At 39.1% G+C, this 21,853-nt stretch overlaps 1 protein-coding gene across 3 annotated transcripts in view; it reads right to left on the bottom strand.

Moving 5' to 3' along the window:
* hecw2a (HECT, C2 and WW domain containing E3 ubiquitin protein ligase 2a) overlaps positions 1 to 21,105 on the bottom strand; it is a 47,434-nt gene extending 26,329 nt beyond the window's left edge. The window contains exons 1-5 of one of the 3 annotated variants that reach the window (XR_011980055.1): positions 20,642 to 21,105; positions 10,403 to 11,319; positions 2,680 to 2,787; positions 1,568 to 1,662; positions 270 to 339 (exon numbers count right to left, since the gene is read on the bottom strand). Coding sequence is in view for 2 of the 3 variants with exons in the window: in XM_072686495.1 (XP_072542596.1) it covers positions 270 to 339; positions 1,568 to 1,662; positions 2,680 to 2,787; positions 10,403 to 10,727 (598 nt within the window). In the remaining variant the exon portion in view is untranslated. The remainder of the gene's footprint in view (positions 1 to 269; positions 340 to 1,567; positions 1,663 to 2,679; positions 2,788 to 10,402; positions 11,320 to 20,641) is intronic. The other 2 variants (XM_072686495.1, XM_072686494.1) reach the window with 2 other exon arrangements.
* Positions 21,106 to 21,853: the final 748 nt, after the last annotated feature.

Raw genomic sequence — 21,853 nt, 5'->3', positions numbered from 1 at the left:
ATAGGTAGCTCACATGACAACACCTTAACACTGGGCCAAGTCTCAGTTTTAATAGTGAAGAGAAGACTTGGAGTTACAGGCTTCACAGGTGGAGTGGCAATAAGAAAAACACCAAGTTGGCTTGGGTAAACTGTTCAGGATAACTGTGTACATTTGATTTGTTATCTCTTCAGATTATTTCCATTTATGTTTAACCCCCTCCCACCCCCAAAATAATTATTAATTCAAATAGATGTGCTCAAACATTTGACTGGTACTTTGCAACCAACCTGAGAGGGTAAAGCTGAGCAGTTTTCGACTGTTGTCTGAAGTCAGCTGTCCTTCACCTTGGCCTTCAGCCTGGGAAACAAGACTGAAATCAATATCACTCTGCCTACTTCTATCAATCCCTGTCTTTGTTCCTTTTGTCTATTTGCGCACAAACAAACCCAATCCTTAAAAAACCTAAACAAAAATTTACCTAATTGTAGTATGTGAACAAACAACATTCCCAAGCAGCTGCAGTTTATCTTAGTGAAAGCTAAGGCAAATAGTTATGCACATTAAAATGTGGTGAGACAGATGAGGCACTGGAGTCGGAAATTGATCCAGCACAACACTTAAAAAAGAGCATTCTGGCCCGCTCTAGTTTACTATATCTATGCTTTACCTTAAATTAAAATAAATGAAATACTTCATATTTAACATATCTTGCTTTTTATGAGTAATCCACTACAGGTGACTAAAGGCTCCAGAACATTTACTCAAAACCATTACCAGAAGTACCAGAAATATACATACAATATACATGGGGTTGGGCAAATATCCAAAAACACATTTCAAGTAAATCGTTAGAATGTCTTCAAAGGTGGCCTAGAATTAAAACTGATATTTTATTTGCCATAATCGAATAATGAGAGATCGGTACCTGAAACCAGCATAACCTAAAAAAATAATTGTAGTCTGTTTTGACTAGCGAAGGCGTTTGCCACTAAATGCAACAGCCATTCAGAAGAATATGGAAGTGCAGAGAAGCAATAGCCGGAAAGAGCCATGCGGTGAAGGGAAGCAGATGAAGGGAGCAGGTGCTAGGCTAACTCTACCTGGCCCTTCATCTTCATCTAGATTACTGCGGTAATTGGATATTGAGAGGATGTCATCACTAGGCTACATCCTCATCCATTTTCATCCCTTTTAACATTTGGAGGGCTCATCATCCAAACGCCTCTTTGTCCTTTCCTATCCTTTCCCCCCATCCTGAGCATGAACAGCCCCTGTTGCTAATTGCCTGAAATAGTATTGTTTCTTTTTTTCATAACGCAAACAGATCAGAGAGCTAGCGAACCAAAAAGGAAATAAGTGTCTTGGATTGAAATCATATACCGCGCCTTTAATGTTCTAATGCCATTAGCATTCACTGTTAGCTTCTATATACAAATATAACTATTTGTGTATTTGCTAACTCAGCCTCTAGAAAAAAATAAAATTAATCATTGATCCAAAATGAATAAAAATATGTTTCTTAAATTCAGCTTAATAAAATTTCAAGGGGTCGACACACATATTACATAAACACACACTTACTGACCGAAACTCGCAGATTCTTGACTGTGATACACGGTGTCGTTGCCCTCAAGGCTCCACTCACTCCATGGTAGTATTTGAAGCAGACCCGGGTCTCCGCTAGAAGAGAAACAGAAACAGTAGAATGCTGCAATAGTTATGTGTCCTTTAAATGACTGCAATGTGTTTGCAAGCTAGATAGAGCTTTATTAGTAGCCTACATGTGTCCAATCATTGAAGATTTCTTTAAAGACTCATTAAGGCACTAAAGGCATGCAGTGGCATGCAAACGTTTGGCCAATCCAAATCAAAGTGTGAAGTGTTAGTGTGAATGATAAAGTTGGTAGAAGATGAACCGATCTCCAAAAAGCATCAAGTTGAAACATTTTTTTGAGGTCATTTCTTTTCAACATTTTTAGCAATAGTGTATTATGTTGTTATGTTCTGTACTATTTTAGAGTAAAAAAAAAGGAGCACCAAAGTCTTAGACCATAAGTAATTATTAATTATAATTATATACATATATTATATGATTAAAAATTAAGGTCTCTAATACAAAGGTTTGTTTGGACAAAAGGATGCAGAATTTCACAAAAACATTGTTAACTGTTAATGTACAGGGGTGGATTCTCCACAAAGACCTTAACAGTCCTCCAACCTAAACATCATCGAAAATGCATCGTGAATACACTACAAAAGAGCAAGACGGCCCAAAAATCGCTCAGAACTAGAGGCTTCATGCCTTGTGCCTAGTAAAAGACTCTTTTGTAGCTGGCTACAAAAATCACGGATGAGCTTTACTAGGTACAATTTAGACTGTCAACACTTTAGCTTCAGGCACTTTTTCCTTTCTGTTAATTAGTAACTATAAAACATGGAAATAATAAAATATCCTTGCACAAAATATTAAAGAACTGTATAATCTTTAACTTTATGTAAATCAGGTCATCTTTTACTCACTAAGCTATTCAGAGTAACAGAAGTTTTGATCAGGCATACTGATTAATACTTTTGTATGCCACTGTATCTTCTAATTGTTTCATCCATAATTACCAAGCTCTCATAGTGTGAGTATCATATTCTAATCTAATGACCGCTGTAATAAGACAGCTGTGATGCTAAAGCTGTGAGACTGACCTTCCAGAAAATATGGCCCGGGCTCCAGCCTCCACACAATCTGACCACATTGTGTTCCATTCACTCCACGATTTTTGCAGTCCCACATGTTTGATGGACAGGTTTCATCTGAAAAAAAGGGAGGGAATGTCTTAGCTTTTAGCTTCTGCACAATATGTTAAGCTAAATTTTAATAATTCTGCAAACATAAGCACTGTGTATGTATTTTGTTAGGGCTCTTTTGATGACACAACTAACCAAAATGGCTCAAGTGTATGGAAAACATAAACCACATACAAGCTAACAAAATGTAACAGGCTAAACACTTACCGTATCCCTAATTTAGAAACTAACTTAGCAGAGAGCAAGCACACGTAGCGCAAGCCCCTCTGCATTTGTAAACTTTATTTATTTATTATTAATTGATTACTTGTGATACATAATTTAAATGCATTACTTATTTAGTAGTCATTTTATTATTTATGTACTGTAGAACAGTGCAGTATCCAGATGTTTTAATGAAATGTTTGCTGATAAATGAATAAATTCATTCCTATGTGCTCATCCAGTACGCCTCCACAGTTTTTCAAAATAATTTGAAGAAAATTGAATCTGAATTTTGAATCTGAAAAAAAAACAAAACAGAACAAACCAGGAGATTAATCTGTCGAACATCATGAATGGGGTTATAATACATTCATATCCAGAAAGCCTATTTTTTAATACTGGTAAATGAATATCAAGGCAGATAACAGAGCATGACACAAAGATGTACATAGATAATTAGTTATTTATGTAACTGATTTGTCATTTTTTGTTCTTCTTAAATTTTTTAATTATTATTAATAATTAATTATTATTAGTATTAATTATTATTATAATAAATTATAATATACTGTTATTTATAATTCTAATAAATAACAAAAAAATATATTTTTGTAGTAAAATAATAAATTAAAATAGCATGCAATTTGAACAACAGCATATTTATTTTATAATTGTGTATGAATATAATAATTCATACACAAACCCATCATACAAGTTATGATGTACTAAATATTCATACAGGAAACCCAGGTAAAACCTGAGCCAATTCCAGTCCAATTTGCCATTGAAAAATAGTATATAAAGTGAAAAAAAGAAAAAAGATACTAGAAGAAGAACAAAAGAAACTAAACTTTTGTTATGATTTATGAATTTTATAACGAAGAGATTTCTTCATTTTTATGTTATATTTGAATGGTAAAACTGTATTAATGTGAAACTTACTGAACCAATTATTACAAATTCTTAAACTATGAGGGAAGCAACACGATTGTGCTATTGACTGTCAATACGAGAAATTACAGTTCTTTCAATTATTTTTGGTTAAATAAGCTGCAAAAGTGCACTTCCAGAAGAATGTGCAAATGTAACATATACTGCGTTGGTCAATAACTGGTTAACCAGCTAGTTCACCAGAATAGAGCATGTTTTTGCCTGGATGTCCAGCTTTTCAACCACCTTGACCATCAAAGACCATCTTAGACCATTTAAAACCAGTTACCAGCTAAAGCAGTTTTTTTTTTGTAGCAGGGGGGGGGGTGTTTGGACTTGTTTGCCATAGTATTGTTTGCTTTGATACTTTCAGTATCTATAGAAACTATAGAATTGTAACAACCCTAGGTCAAAGTACAAACAGTTGTGAAGTAAGAGGGGGGCTGTGTTTTTTTTTTTCAAAGGCCCAGGGATCCTTGTTAGGGCACATAGTGCACTTTTCTGAGCAAGCTCTGGCAGCCAGTAAGACAAAACTTGGCTGTCTACTAACATTTGGCGCCAGTGTGATCCAGAAATGACAACAGAGTGCAGTCAAAAGCACTTGCCAGTCTTACAAGACTAACTGACAGAGAGGAAGAGTATGCAGCTGCATACAGGTGGAATTTAATGCTTATTTATTTTACAAAAGAGATTCCAAGATTTTCAGCTAAACTGTATACTATTGTGTAAAACATTATACTGTTCTGTGTTCTGTTCCATGAGAGGACTCCTGGTACCCTAACGTCACATCAAAACATAATTTAAAGCAAATTATAAAAAACATTTCCGCTCTCTAAGCAATAAAATTCTGGGTCTGGAACAGATTTCCTTAGTCATGATGTCTGGCTCTGCTTGTAGCAAAAGCCATTTTAAGAAGCAGGACGCTAGTATTGCGATGAGGAGGACCCTATGCCAGGCTATAACTGGCAGCTGGAGGTTTCTATGCCAGTTTTAACAGCTTGAGTCTTAACACATATTTGCGTAAAACAATGCACAAGATGTCACTATGAAGCATCACAGCGTACCACACACAACCATGGCAGAAACCAAACACTTTTACAGATAGTGACCGAAAGGAGGCTTGAACCCACAACTCCAGACCCCTGGATTCATAAATTTACACATTCATTTATTTTTTACTTTGAGTTTGGTTGATCAAGGTGGTTGACCAGCATCACGGCATGACCAAGTTAGTATAACCACCATGACTAAGCTGGTTAACCAGCATGACAAGCATGGTAAAGCTGATTGACCAGCATTACCAAGGTGGTTGACCAGCATAACGAAGCTGGTTGACCTGCATGACTTGGTCCACCAGTGTGACCAGATAGACAAACAACTTGGTCAAGTTGGTCATCCTGATAAACCAGCTAGTCCATCAAACTCATCAAATGATAACACTTGCTACGCTGGTGAAGAACTAAGAGCTCAATCAGCTTAACCAGCTTGCCTTCCAGCACAGATGATCAGCTTTTCAACTCTGACCATCAATGACCAGCATAGACTATTTAAAATCAGCCACCAGCAAAAGCTGGTCTTGAGCTGGATTTTTCTGCCGGGTTACACGTCTTTTACAACACACTTCTTTTTTCTGCCAGCTAGCATCAGTTAGCTATATTAAGTACAGATCTAGCAACCATGTGTGTTAAACCAATTCATACTGAGAAGCTTTTAAGACAGTCATCGAATGTATGTCTGTATCAAGTCATAGAAAATGTTCTGGAAAGTCCTGGAAAATATTTTCCTCAAAAGACTGGGGACCCTAGTACACAGGACCCAAGGTGTACAACAAATTATACTCTTGCAAAAGAATGCAAGTGTGGCTTCGCAAATCACGCCACCTTGCACAAACCCCCTCTTAATAAGGAGCTGAGATATGGATTACGTTTATACCATCATTGAATGTCTGCTTAGCTGTTGAAACGCAGAGCACCCCAGGGATGGAACCCTTGTGAAGGTAATGAAGTACGGAGGCCTCCTGGTCGATAGGCTGAGGCAAGGTGCCCAGATCGTTTTGCCTGCTCTCATATTTTTGCACGTTGTTAGAGATTGGGATCCTGGTCTTTAAGGGCAAGAAAGGTGAATGCCCTAAATCTGCACTACATACACAAGGCGATGTTAAGGCATTCTAGGAGGCCGGGGCTAGCCCTGTGTTGAGGCCTTCATTAAGGCTTAAATTTGTGAATAAATTACATTATTAAATAATAAACAATAACAAAAACTATAAGCAAAATGTTTGGAATATTAGTTACTAATTTTCACAGCTCATTTTCTTCACACTAACACAATTAGCAAGCTATTTCATGCGCTAGTGTTGCATATGATTGAGAATTTCCCTACTGCGGGACTAACAAAGGATTATCTTATCTTATGATTCTTGTCTTTGACATCTGTAAGGTTATATGTACAGCCATGTATGAATAGTCATACTTCATATTAACACGGCCCCATATTCAGACTTTGTCTTAGAATTTCCAGCCATACTGCATCAAATGGTTTATGGCCGTGCTGTATTCAAAGTTAATGCAGTCTAAAAAGGGCTACTGCTGTGGACACTGATCATAAAGTATCTAGCTGTGCTAACCCAACATTTCAGCAGGCTATTTCATTTATTTAGAGCAATTTAGAGCATTATCTGCTTTCCAACACAACAGAAAAGACTGAAAAGACTGTGGAGCACCATTTGTTAAAGAAGAAGGGGACCTGTATCTATGGCTAAAGGCGCTAGATTTAAAACATCCACCTGAACGTCCATACGTCTGCTCTTATTTTATGAAGCTCCGGTGAAGTGGACACATTGAGTGCTTAGTAGTAAGACAGGTAAGACAGCGTTTGGGCTAACCTTGCAAGCTAAGAGCCTCACCATTTTCCATTTTTTGGGGGTAAAGATGAAATGGTAGGATAGGCAGACATATGAACGTTTGGGTGGATATATTAAGTTTAGCAATATTGTTCGAGGGAAATTCTCCTCTTCTTCAAATTGTTACACCCTCTAACTGAGCATATTATACTACTCATTTTGTATGTTTATTATCGCTGTGGTTTATCTATATCAGTGGATCCACTGTTGCACCGGACATTCTAACACAAAGCTGGCAACCACCAATAGTTAATGGAAAATAAGAACATAATGGAAAATAAGACTGAACAGGCAGATATGTAAATGGATTCCAGTAAAAGCAAAAATGGTAATAAATTGCAAAAGTTTTGAAGTTTAGCAATGCCAAAATGCTCCATTAAACTCTTTTAGCTCAATAATGCCAGGAAAAATATGTTTTCCATGATGTGGGCCAAGCCATTTTAGTTAGCCTAGTTAGCCCATTAGCAAACACTAGCCTAGTTAGCCTAGTTAGAACTAAACGCAAAACTAAAGCCTATTACATTACAGCCACTTTAACAACTATGCTTATGTTTATATTTCAGTTAGCAAAAAAGCATATGCAATATTGTATCTGTCTCAGCCAACATTTGAAGTTTTGTAGTTAGAAATGACAATCTGTATCCTTTCTGATAGTGTTTTACTTACAAATAGTTCACAGCACTGGAAGAAATTAATTATAATTTATGACTGAAGACTTTAATATTTTGTTTTTGTTTTTTCATAAACGTATTATTTTTTATTATTTTATGCTATTAGTTTAAAGGCATACTGTTTACCTATTGATTTTATGTATGCAATAATAGTTTTCTGGTGAAATGGCTTCAAAGAAGAAATTAGCTTCTTATTCAACTTTAGCCTTGTAGTTAAGCTAAGTGGCCTCAAAGGGTCAGATTTGCATTTTATAGATTTTATTTTACAGATTTTGCATATTTAGAGTTCCATTCTTTATTACAGTTTTATTTGCTAAAAATTGCTGTAAGACAGTTGCCAAAGAAATAATGTGTAGAGACTGCAAACAAAGCTCAGTGCAAAAGTACAGCTAAATCTCAAAAGTTTCTACAATCCACTATCATTTCATTCTTAGTCAAGCTCTTAAAGCTTAATGGCTTATATTTAACATTTATGCTACTAGCAACATGGAAACTTTGACAACAAATGTGACTTGAATCTATCCTTTTTAGATGTGTAAAATTAGTCCTCCAGCAAAACAAGATGCATGAATGGCATCAAGTGGTAGTACTGTCAACTCAGGGACATCCAGGCTTCCCTTGAGTACAACTGAAAAGCTAGAGTTTCATCATTGACTCTTGAGGCTCCAGGATCATAGACCTAATCTATATTGTGGCAGCTGGAACCACAGGAGAAGTAATGTGACCAAGGTTATCTCAAAAATGGCTACTTGTACTGAAAGTGTTCAGAACTAAAAGTTGATAAAATATGCAGTGATGTTTATTCATTTATCTTCTTAACTGCTTCTTCCTGGTCAGGGACAAGGTGGGTCCGGTGTTTAGCCAGAATTGCTGGAAGAAGAAAGGAATACCCTATGGACAGTGTGCCAGTCCATCGCAGGGTACCACACTCTGCAATTTAGCATGGGCAGTGCACCTACCATGTGTGTTTTTGGGAAGTGAGAGGAAACCCACACAAACATGGTGAGAGCACACCAAACTAACACTCAGTGTTTCCAAGTGATTCAATGGGATCCACTGATGGGCCAATTTTTTGCTCAGTCCTTGTATATAATGCGAGTTGCTTTCGAGCCAAAATCTAGACTGTCTATTGGGCCCCGAAAACCAGTTTGAGAATACTGGTCTAAGAGCTGTCCTCAGAAGCTTGCAAGTTCTTTGCAAGACCTCTGGTGAGGCCACATCTCTCAATGGTCAAAAGTCCAAGCTTAATTGTATAGTAATAGTTATGTAAGGAAAACAAATGCCAAAAACTTTTGAAACAGGGGCCTATAGTGCACTTCCCCACCTCCTCAAAAAAAATATATTTTTATAAAAGCCATAATGACAATAATGTTATATTAAAATGTTAATGTTGAAAAATGTGGGATGCACTAGACTACCTGTTTCAGCTGCATATATGTCCATTGAAAATTAATGCATTTTTGTCATATTAGATATACTAAAGGAGCATCTATGTGCACTACTGAGCATTAACATGTTTCATGGGGCAGAAAATATGATGAGTAGTTGCATATAAGTATTGTAATGGTGCAAAAAGTCAATCTTCAGAGGCATGTGATCAATACGCTTTAATGGAATTTAATGTTGGGCTTAGTTGGGACATTTCACTCGCGCTCTCTTGAGTCTCTGCCACGGACATCTTCATACTAGGCTACATACGTCTGCTATGTCCTTGCTGGAGTGTGATGTCACATGTGCAGGTGCGATGGATTGCTATAAACCAATAGAATAGTATATGTTTCTACTTCTCATCCAACCACAATCAAATTCACTCTTTCCGGATGGCGTGATTTATCTGGATAGGTTTTTTTTTAACAATGACTAGCAATGAAAACAAAAAGAAATGAAATAGTAGTAACAAGGCTATTTATAAAATGTAAGGAGTAGAAAGTACAGATAATTGTGTGAAAATGTAAGGAGTAGAAATAAAAGGTTGGCTGAAAAATAATTACTCCAGTAAATTATAGATAACCAAAAATTAAGTTAAAATTATTAAATAAAGCATTTGTGCATCATTACTTGACACCTCTGCCATCTTCCCATCACAGGATAGCAGCATAATGGCAGCCAACACAGGTGTCTGTTAGCTGACATAAAAGATGTTGTTTCACTTTACATGTCTCTGAGGAAGAATGTGCTAGCCTTTATGTTCTTAGCTTGTTAGCCCTGTGTGATATAAGGCTTAACTGGACATTAAACTAGAAAGAAAAACCTCATCAGCTTCCCAGCTTACCCTCTGATAAGGTTCTGACTCAGACTCTTATAAAAGCCATTACTGAATGCAACTGCATGCAAAAATTTCGGCACCTTTGGCCAAATTACACTGCAATAAGAGAACACTTTATTGATCCTGAAGGATATTGCAAGTGAGACATAGTAAACTCTGTAGTGGTAAGCTTCTGTTGACAGTCAAATGAAAGCAATATTTTAATCAAATCCTAATCATAACATTAAAATATTAAACGTATCAATGTGGAATGTGCAAAGGTTGGGTGCAAAACACCCAAAGAAATGCAATTTATTTGACACAGTCTCTGCATGCCATGTCACTGTCTTTGCATGTCATGTCAAAGATTGTAATTAGGACCTGTCAGCTGAATCAAATTTCCAAGACTTTTCAAACCTTGAGCTAACACTCAGCAAACCTCTTAAGAGCTGAAATTGAAAGTACTTGATGCCAGAGAATCAAGACAGGGTAAGGCTGGTAGAGGACAGCCAAGCGTTTACATTGCAGACTGTTATTAAGAATTGCCAGTTAAGGGGAACTGTGGCATTTTCATCATGTGGTTAACATCAGCTTATAACCCATATTTCAGCCGTTTCCTGAAAATATCAGCTTTTCAGACAAAGCAGAATATGGAAAAAATCAAGCTCTCACCTATGTGGTAGAGTCCAATCCAGTCAGTGGCATCTACTTCCTCTTTAATGTCCCAGGAGATGACCAGGTTTTGCCCACGGTTGAGGGTGAACTCCAGCGTAGAGGCTGTAAGGGAAGAGCGACCTTGGGAACTGACCAGGTCCGTATCACTGGTGGCCCTGGGGAGGCCCGGTGCAGAGCCTGCCCCAGTCGGGTCCGACCCGCTTCGTTCTGACAGGCTCCGCAGGTTCTCCGGGCTCAGCGTGTGGCGCAGGTTAGGGCTGCGTCTGCGCCCGGCCTGCTGATGCTCCCGAGCGGCCAGGTGCTCCCGCCCCTGGGGCGCCATGCCTGGCGCCTGTTGGGAGCGGGGCCTGGACGGGAGGACCGCTGTAGCGAGAGAGGGGCGAATGGTGGCTGCTGGTGGGGGAACGTGCCAAGGAGATTGGGGGGCTTAAAAAGAGAGTTATGGGCAGAAAAAGTGTGAAAGGAGGGAATTCCCAGTGCCTAGACTTCCATTACAGCAAACTTCAGGAGAAGGTTTTTTAAGATGATGTCAGATGGCAAAGATCTCGGCCAGGAGATTTAGATAATTGAAAAGATTCATAGGACAGGGAAAATGGGAAAGGGGTGATAAACACAGAAGGTTGTTTTGAAGAGGTTACACTATATGGCAATACTTAACCCCTTTTGTCAAGTTGATGTGTGTGTTCTTAGACAAGCTGAGACGGCAGCTTTCAGATCATCAGCAACACAACTGCCTCTCTGTTATTTGTTGTCAGTGAGGAACCACTGATCCTTTCTGTGGTTCCATAAATGTGGCCTGACAGGCTTCAGACAGAGCACTATCTGAATGGACAGAGAAAAATCTGGAAAGGCTTCTGAATTGTGCCGTAATCCGAATTCATGAGCTGTTATCCCTGAATAACAGCTCCCAGAACCTGAGAAAGGAGGTAAAGAGAAAGGAAACAAGACAGAAATGGCAGAGGAAGAGGGCAGAGAGAGAAAGAGGGAGAAAGAGGCATCAGTACTTTTGCCCCATCTACATGCACAGCAAGAGCACCCAAAAGGTTTTGGCTAAAAAGAGGAATGAAGGAATCCCTGAACAAGCAGTCTTCATCAGTCATTAGTCTTCAGCAGTGCCCTCTAAAGTCAGGCTATTCAGCCTGCTACGAACTGCAGCTAAGCATAAGCAACTAACCTCACTCTTGGGAGAAAAACTGCCCAACAAGGCATTTTTAGCATGCAGAACAACACATTTACAATGCCTACTGTATTTCAGAAATAAAAGAGTATTGCGAAGTGCTCACAGGAGATACCAATAGTGGAATAAGTGGAATAGAAGCTGACTTCGTTTTTCTGAGATTTTAACCAAAGTGTAAAATATTGCTTTTGCTAATCTAACTAATTTATTTTGCTTTGCATTATTTCATAATGAATGTGGATTATTAAAATCTTCCCAGTAGGAAGACATGCCATAGGAAACTCATTAATCCACCTTTGATTAATCCAGATTTAATTTCTATGGTCAGCTGGGGTAAACAGAGGTACAGTCATTCAGTCTTTCATTCATTTTATTACCCAATCCCTTTAGTAAAGTATGGTGATGGACTTGAAGCTGTAGGTTTGTTTTGCTTATAACTCCTAACTCCTAGAAACCTTGTTCCAGGAAAGTTCCAGGACACTTCCTAACAATGCAGTACCCTACGCCAAAAGGCACAAAACATGGGTTATTAAATCTTCCAGAGGGTCAGTGTTTCAAAGCATTACTCAGGCTCCACAAACGCTAATCCTAAACTAAACCTCATTTATAACCTGTAGGTGAGTCACTGAAGGACACTGAAGTGCCTGGAGACACCATATTGAGTAACTATCTCTGATCCCTTGCTATATACACCCTGCTATAAGGCCATAAACCCACCAGTACCCACCAGTACTAAAATGTTAATTTGTGCTAACCTTCCTGTGGGGTCTGAAACATTTTAGCTGTTCTACATTAAATATAGATATTCAAAACTTGAGAAATGAGGTCCATATTTGAAAGTTGTGACATACATGTATATTACCTCCCAATATGCTCACAAGGGGCTCACATGGGTGGAACGTAGGCTTGGTGGGTTCCAGGTGGGCATGGACTTACCTGTTGTTATTGGGCTTCCCAAATGGCCCCCATTGTTACAGCCCACCCAAATCAGCATGAAACCCAAGGATAAAGCTTTCTGGCTCTCAGCTGGGCTTCACAATTGCACTCTTTGCCCAGTTGTCTCTTTAAGTAGAATTTAAACAGCTCAACACAACTAATATAAAAAGTGTTTTCTACAAATTCAGCAGAAAAATTTACAATTTTATAACTTTTAATAACACTGCATTTGAATTATTCAACCCCTTCATGATAGACGTCTTTAGTACTTAGTAGAGCACACCAGTTTCTGTCTGCCTTTTTGAGGAATCTTAACCCATTCCTCATTGGCAATGGCCTCCAGTTTGCTAATATGCTCTCTTGACTTGACTATATTTCTAACATGGACTCAAACGTCACAGTCAGCAAACCCCTAACCAGTCCAGGAATATGATGTGTTTTATTTCAAGCATACCTGATGCAACCATTGATGCCTTTGATTTGTCACCTGATTTACAAATATGTTGCCAGGGGGTTGAATAATTCTGAGACTGCAGTAGTCATTACAAGTGGCATGCTGTGTTGAATTTGGAGAAAGTTATATTATATTAGTTGTGCTAAGCTATATAAATTGTTCTTGTTTGGGTTATATAACAGCGGAAAGTTCCTACTTTAACTTCTTCTCCAGTAATTACTAACGTAAGAATACTTCCCGAGTACAATTCCCTACACATCTGACAGCAACAGATATAAACGACTTGAATATAAACGACTACAACAACAAGAATTTTAAAAAACTTTCTTGTTTTGTAAACCATTTGATCTGTTTAGCTGTCATTAAAGAGGACGTTTCATCTAAAGTCATGTCTTTGTAAAGACATTGTTTGCAATTAATGGCTGCCTGAAGTTTGGAACCTGTAGACATAACCAGATGTTGTTTTTCCTGGTGGTGATGTTCTGACGGGTCTTTATTGCAGCTGTCTACTGTTCCTGCTTGTTGTAGGGACAGTTAACCTTGAGTGATATATGCTTGGTTAGAAAAGCAGTGCATGTTCTGAAAAAAGTGCAGGGGTACTGATATTTTTGGCAATGACTGTAATTTCAACTCCAGTACGCTGTGGTAGATGCTCGAAATATTTATGAACCTGACTGCATGCAGTACAGCATTAGCTGATCCAGATTCAGCCAGACTAGAAAGACTAGACTAGAAAGAATCCATAGCTGATTATCTGGATAGCTTAACTACAGTAACAGCTGAGGGAGTTCAAATCAAAAGTTAAATTGCTTGCAATAAATGTGAAGACTTTGCTCTGCTTTATATTTAAGTATCTTTGTACACAGATCTTAGTAAGATCAGGCTTTGTCTAAATAACTAGATTTTATTACTGTTAAATGCTATATTGAACTACCCTTGGCTCAAATGACGAGACGTCATGGCATGGACATTATTAGATGATGGACATGGTCTTCGGTGGCACTTAAACAAAGTTAGCGGTTTTTGAGATGCTAACACCCTTCACCTGGTACCCTATTATCATGCGCCTTTGGACATCAGTCAAATTGCGTCCTTTGCCTATGACGCTCGATTTGCACTCTGCTACAACTGACTGGTGCGCTCACTTATTTATACATGCAGCAAACCCTGTTATGTGATATCCGTGACATCCCAAGTTCATTCCAAACCAGGGGTGAGGTCATAATATTCTGAAATGACTGTGGGAAGTGCGAGAAAGGTGGTAGCATTCTGGAAGCAACTAACTTTGTGGGAGCCGCTGTAGCAAAGGTGTACCAAGAATGGACTTCTCACACAATGAGTGCCTTGCAAAAGCATAACAGTGATTCCCCACGAGTCATCAAAAGGAACAACGACTTCAGCAAGTGGTACAGAGCAATCGATACACCACTGTGGACCAGTTAACCTCTATATTGAACATCTTCCGTCACCTAATACAGCCATGCCACAACGTCTTGCTAGTGTCAGCCAAGCCGAGCCATATTCTGATATATACACATAAAATACTCACATATCTTTTCTACTAAGATGGTTCTTCAAGGAACCAAAAGTGGTTATTCTATGGCATTACTTGAAGAACCCTTTATAGCACCCATGTGTTTAAGAGTGTAGGTTGCAACTTTAGTTCTTTAAACTTTGGGCACTGTGTTACAGCCAAAACATTCTACAATCGGCAATGATTTGTAGACGTACAGAGGTACACAACAGTACCACAAAGTTATCAAAGTTATACTGCTTCACAGCTGTTTGTGAATAGATGCCAGTGCAGAACCCAGCTGGATAATTGTTACTTGACCTTACAGTCAATTAAGCAATGGCGTCTGAGAATCTGTGCATAAACACAGTGTGTGCCCAAGAGTGTGTTTTGTTATTGCTGTTAACAGGAAAGTCCCCACTGTGCACCAGTGGAGGATACTGCAGCACTCTTCTGCTTGACAGAACGGGCACCTTGGGGAGCTGGCACAGAAAATGGTACAATGAGATGAGGGGGGGTTCTTTTTGTTTCTCTCTCACTCTCTGTCTCTCTAACACTCTTTTATACACACACAGCTTGTTTGGGGTCCTGACATAAAAGCCCCATATGTATTATATATTTATGAGGTAATATATCCCATATGTATTATTTTACAAAGGCATATTATTACACATACATGTTGTGGTCTTAAACAGAATTACTGCAGGTACTGCAAATATTATTTTTATGTTATAATGTAAAAATATAAAATGCATAAAACAAAACGTGGCATGTGCAAAAGTTTTTACTGGCTTCTTAGGAATAGTTGGGCAGATCAAGACCTGTCTTTAGGAACCGTCAGCTGATGACAATTCCACATAAATTCTGACTCTTCTGACTGTGCAAACAATAAACAACAATAAACATGTGCTCCTCTACACAGATGGCTGAGGATTTCAACATGAAGCTAGTTGATGCTACAGCCCATACAGAAATATGATATATGGATATGGATGTCCAGTATATGAAGTATATTAGAATAGGGGTGGAGCACTACACAAAAGTCATGGTTCGGTACACAACATGGTTTGGTAGAGCAGGGAGGAGGTTAGCATGGCCTTAGCATGGCATGTTGCTAACAGCTAATGCCTTTTGCTCAGTTCTGTTCTTTTATTATTTAGAAAATAATAAATGTAAATCAAATAATTATGGAAAACAATAAATATTATTTTCTAAATAATATTTATTTTGACAATAATAACTTATGACATTTGTTCTGTATTCAGCTCTAATCTGCAGTACAAACAGATTAATACAGTTCAGGAATATTTAGACATGTTTTATTCAGCAGCTAAACTGGTTCTGATCAGTGTGGTCAGCAACAGGACTGAGTTTCCCTCTCAGCTCATATTAAATATTGTTGTTAAATGGTAAAGCGAGCATCACATGAAACATTCTCACTACCATTTAAGATGATATTTGCTAGTTCGGACCATGCCTTTGGCTTATGATGATTTGGGAGAAGACTGTAAGAGGGGGAGAACTCTGAGGTGCTGGAGTTCGGGTGGCTTCTGCTTTGTGGTATAAAGCCAGTTCACTCTGTGATATGTGGAGCCAGAAATGATAGATGACATGCTTTAAGGGAGGTGATGGGAAGGTGGAAGCTTGCACAGACTTGTCATAGACATGTGAACAAGGTAGAGATGAAATTTAAAGGATGATAGATGTTTAAAAGATGTAGACAAACTAATATCAGATAGAATTGCCAGTATGCTGGCACAAAGGAAAATTTTGCCATAAGACAAATACCTGCAGAAAGGTTTAGCTCACACTGCACTGTTCTACTGTGCGGTGTTTGTTGCTCAAACATGATCTGCATTGAAGAATCATTAGATGTGAAGTATGCAAATTAATATCTCCATAAGCCAAAGACATTTCCCATGCTGTGTACAAGTGGGTAAAGATATAACTTCTTGGCAACAACTATGTGTTGATGAAAAGCACTTCCTGTAAACTGAAACTGAAAAGAGGCTAGTGTATACAACTAGACAATGATCCACAACACACACACATTATTTATACACATTATTTATATACATTTATTTATATACTTTTAGCTGGATATGGCTTTAATGTGGCTTTAATATTAAATATTGATTTGGTGACAAGAGTGTTGTCAGGAACTCCTCAACTTGTCCCAAAAATATTGGATGGAGCTAGGGTTGCAATATTCTGGGAATTTTCAAAGTTGTGAAATATACCATGGGAATTGAATGGAAATGATTGGGAATAAAATGGGAATATTCAAAGCTAAAAGTGAGAAACTTACATATAGTTGGTAAACATAGACTGAATCTTGGCTAAAAATATTTAATATGATACCAAAACAGTTAAATAGCAAAGTTGCTCCTCAATCCCAGACACATGGCACATTACACACTGAAGGGCTACTGAGACCACACCCCCTTCATGCACTGTTCATTCCTCCATCACATGTACACTTTATTTAATTTGATGTTAATAATTAATAAGTATTAATTCTTGGTTACATCAAGGGAAAAAATATAGGTAGCTAGCCTATGCTAGCCTTGGTAGACTAACCTCTTGCTAGCCTGCTAGCCTTGCTACACTGGTTTCAAACATTAAGCTTTCCTGATTTACCAGATAGCAACTGTGAGATTACCTTGATTTAACAATTTCTTAAATGTTTCAATGTTATTACTGTCAATAAAAATATGAACCTCGTCAAAATATTACCTGACTTTAGGTAGTCCATTGGTCCAAACGTGTGCTTTCAGTAGCAGTGTCAGGTTTCTAGAGATCTGGACATATGCTGTACATGTGATGGAGGAATGAACAGTGCATGCAGGGGGTGTAGTCGTAATAGCCCTGTGCCTTAGGAGGAACATTTTGCTATTTAACTGTTTTGGTATCATATTAATTATTTTAGTTAGGATTCTGTAAGTTTCTCACCTTTAGCTTAGAATATTTTCATTTCATTCCCATTAATTCCAGTTAATTCCCATAATTACCTGCTAATTCCCATCGTACATTTATTCGTATTGTTATGCCTTCATGTCTGCTGTTGACAAAAACAGTACATTGATTATAGCGTATGATATAGTTCCTTTAATTTATCCAATATTTCCTATCAATTCCAAAAAATTCCCAAAATTTCCATTTTGGATATATTTTCAAACTTCACGAACTAAAGTTCCCATGGACAGATACCGGTAATTTACAGGAAATTTATCGCAACTTTTCCACCCCTTTGCAACCCTAGATGGAGCACCATCATTCCAGAGAACACAGATCCACTGATTCACAGCTCAATGCTGGGAGGCTTTGCACCCCTCTAGCCCACGCATGTCATTAGTTATGGTGCCAACAGGTTCATGTTTGTGTGTATTTGTGTCAGCAAAGGGTGCGGCTCAAAGTAGCTGAAAGCATTTTTTAAAAGGGATGTTCACACACAAACTTTTGGACATATATTTTCCAGCTGTCGGGTGGGTCGGTCGGGTGATCTGCACACTAGTGCGCACAATATATGGTATATATTTACAATATATTGCATTTCCATTTGTCTTTTCAGGTTTTTACTTCATATTGACAACATGCCAGTGCATACATAGCAAAAAAAATATTTAAATGTTTTTTTCCTTCCTGCTGCCGTCAGACTACACAACCAACACTGCTCCCAGCGGACCACATACACACACACTTAACTACACACACATGTTCATGTTCAGGGAATACTATGTGCAATATCCCACCCCCATGTGCAATTAAGAGTCTTTTGCTGTAGATAATATTGTTTATTGCTTTTTTAATTCTTATTCATATTGTGTATATAGTGTAAATTATTTATCCAAATTTTTGTAACTGAGTGTCCTGCTATCCCTTTCTGCTGTTACACTGTGAATTTCCCCACTGCGGGACTAATAAAGGACTATCTTATCTTATCTTATCTTAAATAATAATGTTTTTATTGTTCAGAAGGGGTTCTGCTATTATTTTGCCGAAAGTGAGGGCTAGCCTCAGTAAGCTAACTTGCTACCTAAGCAATTTTTTACATACATAGTATATATATAGAATACATAGCATTCTCTAGCTTGCTAGCTAAGTTAGTAGAGTAAAGTAGCAAACTTTGTTGTGTGTGTGTGTGTGTGTATGTCATTTGCTACATAAAGCAAAATTTCCAGGTATGAAGTCCTTAAATCTGCAGCTTTAAAGCCCGCTCTGCAAAGCCTCTCCTCAGAATTTCTTTATGACAAAAGGAACAGAGAAGTAGATGAACACATCTTGTAAACAGTTTTAAAACAGAAGGTTACAATCAAACTGTAACAGGCAGCGCTCAGGCTCCTCTTTTCCACTTTGTCACAAAGCTATGCTGCTCACGTATTGCGACAGGCTACAGTAAAAACCACACCAATCTAGCAGGAGTGGCTGTCCCTTTAAGACAGAGGCAGTCTGAAGTCAATTTATGTCTTAGAAATAAGTTTTATAAATCTACAGGTGTAACCCAAAAGCAGGAGACATACACTGTGCTGTCACAGTTTACTGCAACCAAGCAGATTTACACCAACACTGGATCACACCTCTGCTCTCCAGCTCTCCGTGTCTGAGAATAATTACTAATGGAAGTACGTGATGTGGGTTGCAATCAGTGTGAAAATAATCTTTGGACTGGCAGGAGTTTAAGATGCATTAGGCAATATGAAGAAGGGTGGGAGGGTGGGAGGGTGATCAATAAAGCAAAAATCTTTTCATTATTTAGCAGAGGGTGTGAATTACGTAATATCCCACATTACACAACGAGTGTCTTAGACAGTGAGTGGCACTAGAATCCGCTTACATGAACATAATGTTATTTTTCCCTGACTGGCATACGATTGCTGTACAACAACCATGCATGCACAACAGGCTCTGTTCCTGTTTATGACAACCCAGCATGCACATGCCTTGTTTTTTTACATGACTGGTTCATGACAACTGGTTCACAAATGCTCACAAACAGTAAGCAAACGGGCTTGGTTCAGCGGTTTGGACAAAACCAGCATAAAAAAACCCCAGTCTCATACTCAAAGCACTAGAACCACAGATATCACACTGTACGTTAAGTTCTCAGGTTCCACTGTAAAACAGTTTCACAATGAACTGTTCTGTTTCCTTCTGAGAACGTTAGTCACTGATGTGAATAATGTACATTAACGGCACCTAGATGATGTCAGAGGGAGCTTTGCTGAAAACACAGGGGTAAAAACAAAGGATCAGAACTGGGCTCGACATAGCTAATACCCAAACCATTAAAATATTTCTGGATCCGTCCGGGATCTGCCTGCTCGGGATCTGGAATTTGTTGCCGTCTTATCTCATAATAACATAAAAAATAACATAAATATGATGCAGATTTTCTTGAATCATACAATAATCTGTTAAAATCAGTCATTTGAGGAGTTCCTTCTTCCTTCATTCCTTAATGCTGGAGTGATGCAATCCTATGGAGCCCCTAAATTATCAAGGTAGAAAAAGAATATTAAATGTTCCCATAATTCTGTGAATAATTCTCTTGCTTTGACTGATCATTTTCTTAGTTTATGAATTTTTCCCTCTAGGCTGAAGAAAAGTCTCTAAATATTCATTTTTCTACCCATTTTTCTACTATGGATCCTCTGCACACCCCCTCTGCTTCTGCCGGGATGCTCTGAATACAGATTGAGAGCTAGCTCGCGATCGCTCTTGTGACAACTACACACGCGCCAAAGCGAGTTTTCGCATAACGGGCTCACGACTGCTGTGAAAATGAGCACGCATGCGCGTGGCGTGTTTTTCGCACGACTGCCTCACGCCTGCTGTGTGTCAGTCACGCGTGCAGTTCCCGTCTCTATTGAGTTACAGTAGGGAATTCCCTTCCATGCAGGCCGTCTGCTGTCATCACCACCACATCCCAGCCCTGTGCTGCATCAAGGAGAACTCCCGAAGCCGTCCTGCGCTTATGTAATTGCAAACCTCTGCACTGCTCTCCTGAAAACCTGCACGCTCAAAAAAACTCCTAAAAGATGCCATTTCAGAACCACGACGACCGAGCAGTATTTGCTTAGTCACAGGAATAACACAGGGATGCCGTGTGTTTACAGCACGGTGCTGTTAGACCGAGTGTTGTGTAACACGTCTTACCTTGTGGCGCGTTCTCATGCACGAGACACGGAGACCCCCTCCCCGAGTCGTAAATCCAGCGTTGTTCTAAATGAAACGCCTCTAGGGCCTGATCCAGCCAGCAAACCCCGAAGGTGTGTGTTCCTTTGCCCCTAGCTGGGGCAGAACGTTCCGTGTGTGTGTGTGTGTGTGTGTGAGAGAGAGAGAGAGAGAGAGAGAGAGGCGCTTTGCGCGGCCAGACGAGCCCCCCTCTGCTGAATATTAATGCAGGGAAGGTGTGTGAGGCTGCAGTGGGCAGGGAGTGTTGGGCATGCAGAGCAGCTGTGGCGACGGATCGAGCTTCAGCAGTTTTGCTGCTGCTGCTGCTGCTGCTGCTGCTGGTTGTGGGAGCGGTGCACGAGAGAGGGTGGCTTAAAGGGGGAGCGAGCCATCCTGCAGGATATGCGCGCGCGCGCGCGTGTGTGTGTGTGTGTGTGTGTGTGTGTGTGTCGGGATGTATGCATTCACGAGTTGAGTGTGTTTGTGTGTGTGTATGTGTGTGTATGAGCCATCCTGCAGGGGAGGAGTAGGGGTGTGTGTGTGTGTGTGTGTGTGTGTGTGTGTGTGTGCCTGTATGCCTCGTCTTATAAATAAATAAACGAATAAAAGAAAATGCACGGAGGAAAGAAGTAGGAGCACCGCTGCGTCATGTTCTTAAAATTAAAATGAAAATATTGTTTTTAATCATTAATGCACTTAGCAGGGGATGGGTTTGTGGAGAAAAAGACTGCAACAGGTTCATTCTGGAATTTTCTGTCCTGCTTAGATGATAATATGAATGCAAATGGTATTTTCTACCATTTTGAGAACTAGAATTGTCGCGAGACCTGATTTTTTTCAAGACCCAGATTATGCCCAGTTTAGTCCAAGTGTCTAATTCGTGTTGGAGAGACCTACATATAGCAGGAAGCATACGCCTGGGCACCCCGTTCAAAATGTGTTACTTTAAATAGTTAAGCAGAAGGCGAACTGATCTTCAGAAGCCATCCAGTTAAAGATGAACAATTCTTTACAACATTTTAGGCAAGATTCAGCCCGATCTCCTAGTGAAAACGCCCACATTGGCCGTTTGTTAATCCCATTGCTACATTCAGAGGAAACGAAGCGAAGAAAAGACTACAGGATTTGGGGGCTCTTAACTATCTGCCGCTACTAATAGTACCACTATTAACTATCACTACTCTCATGCTCTGA

Source organism: Salminus brasiliensis, chromosome 8 (genome assembly GCF_030463535.1).
Source record: "Salminus brasiliensis chromosome 8, fSalBra1.hap2, whole genome shotgun sequence".
Taxonomy (NCBI): domain Eukaryota; kingdom Metazoa; phylum Chordata; class Actinopteri; order Characiformes; family Bryconidae; genus Salminus; species Salminus brasiliensis.
This window is presented reverse-complemented; position numbering and strand designations above follow the sequence as displayed.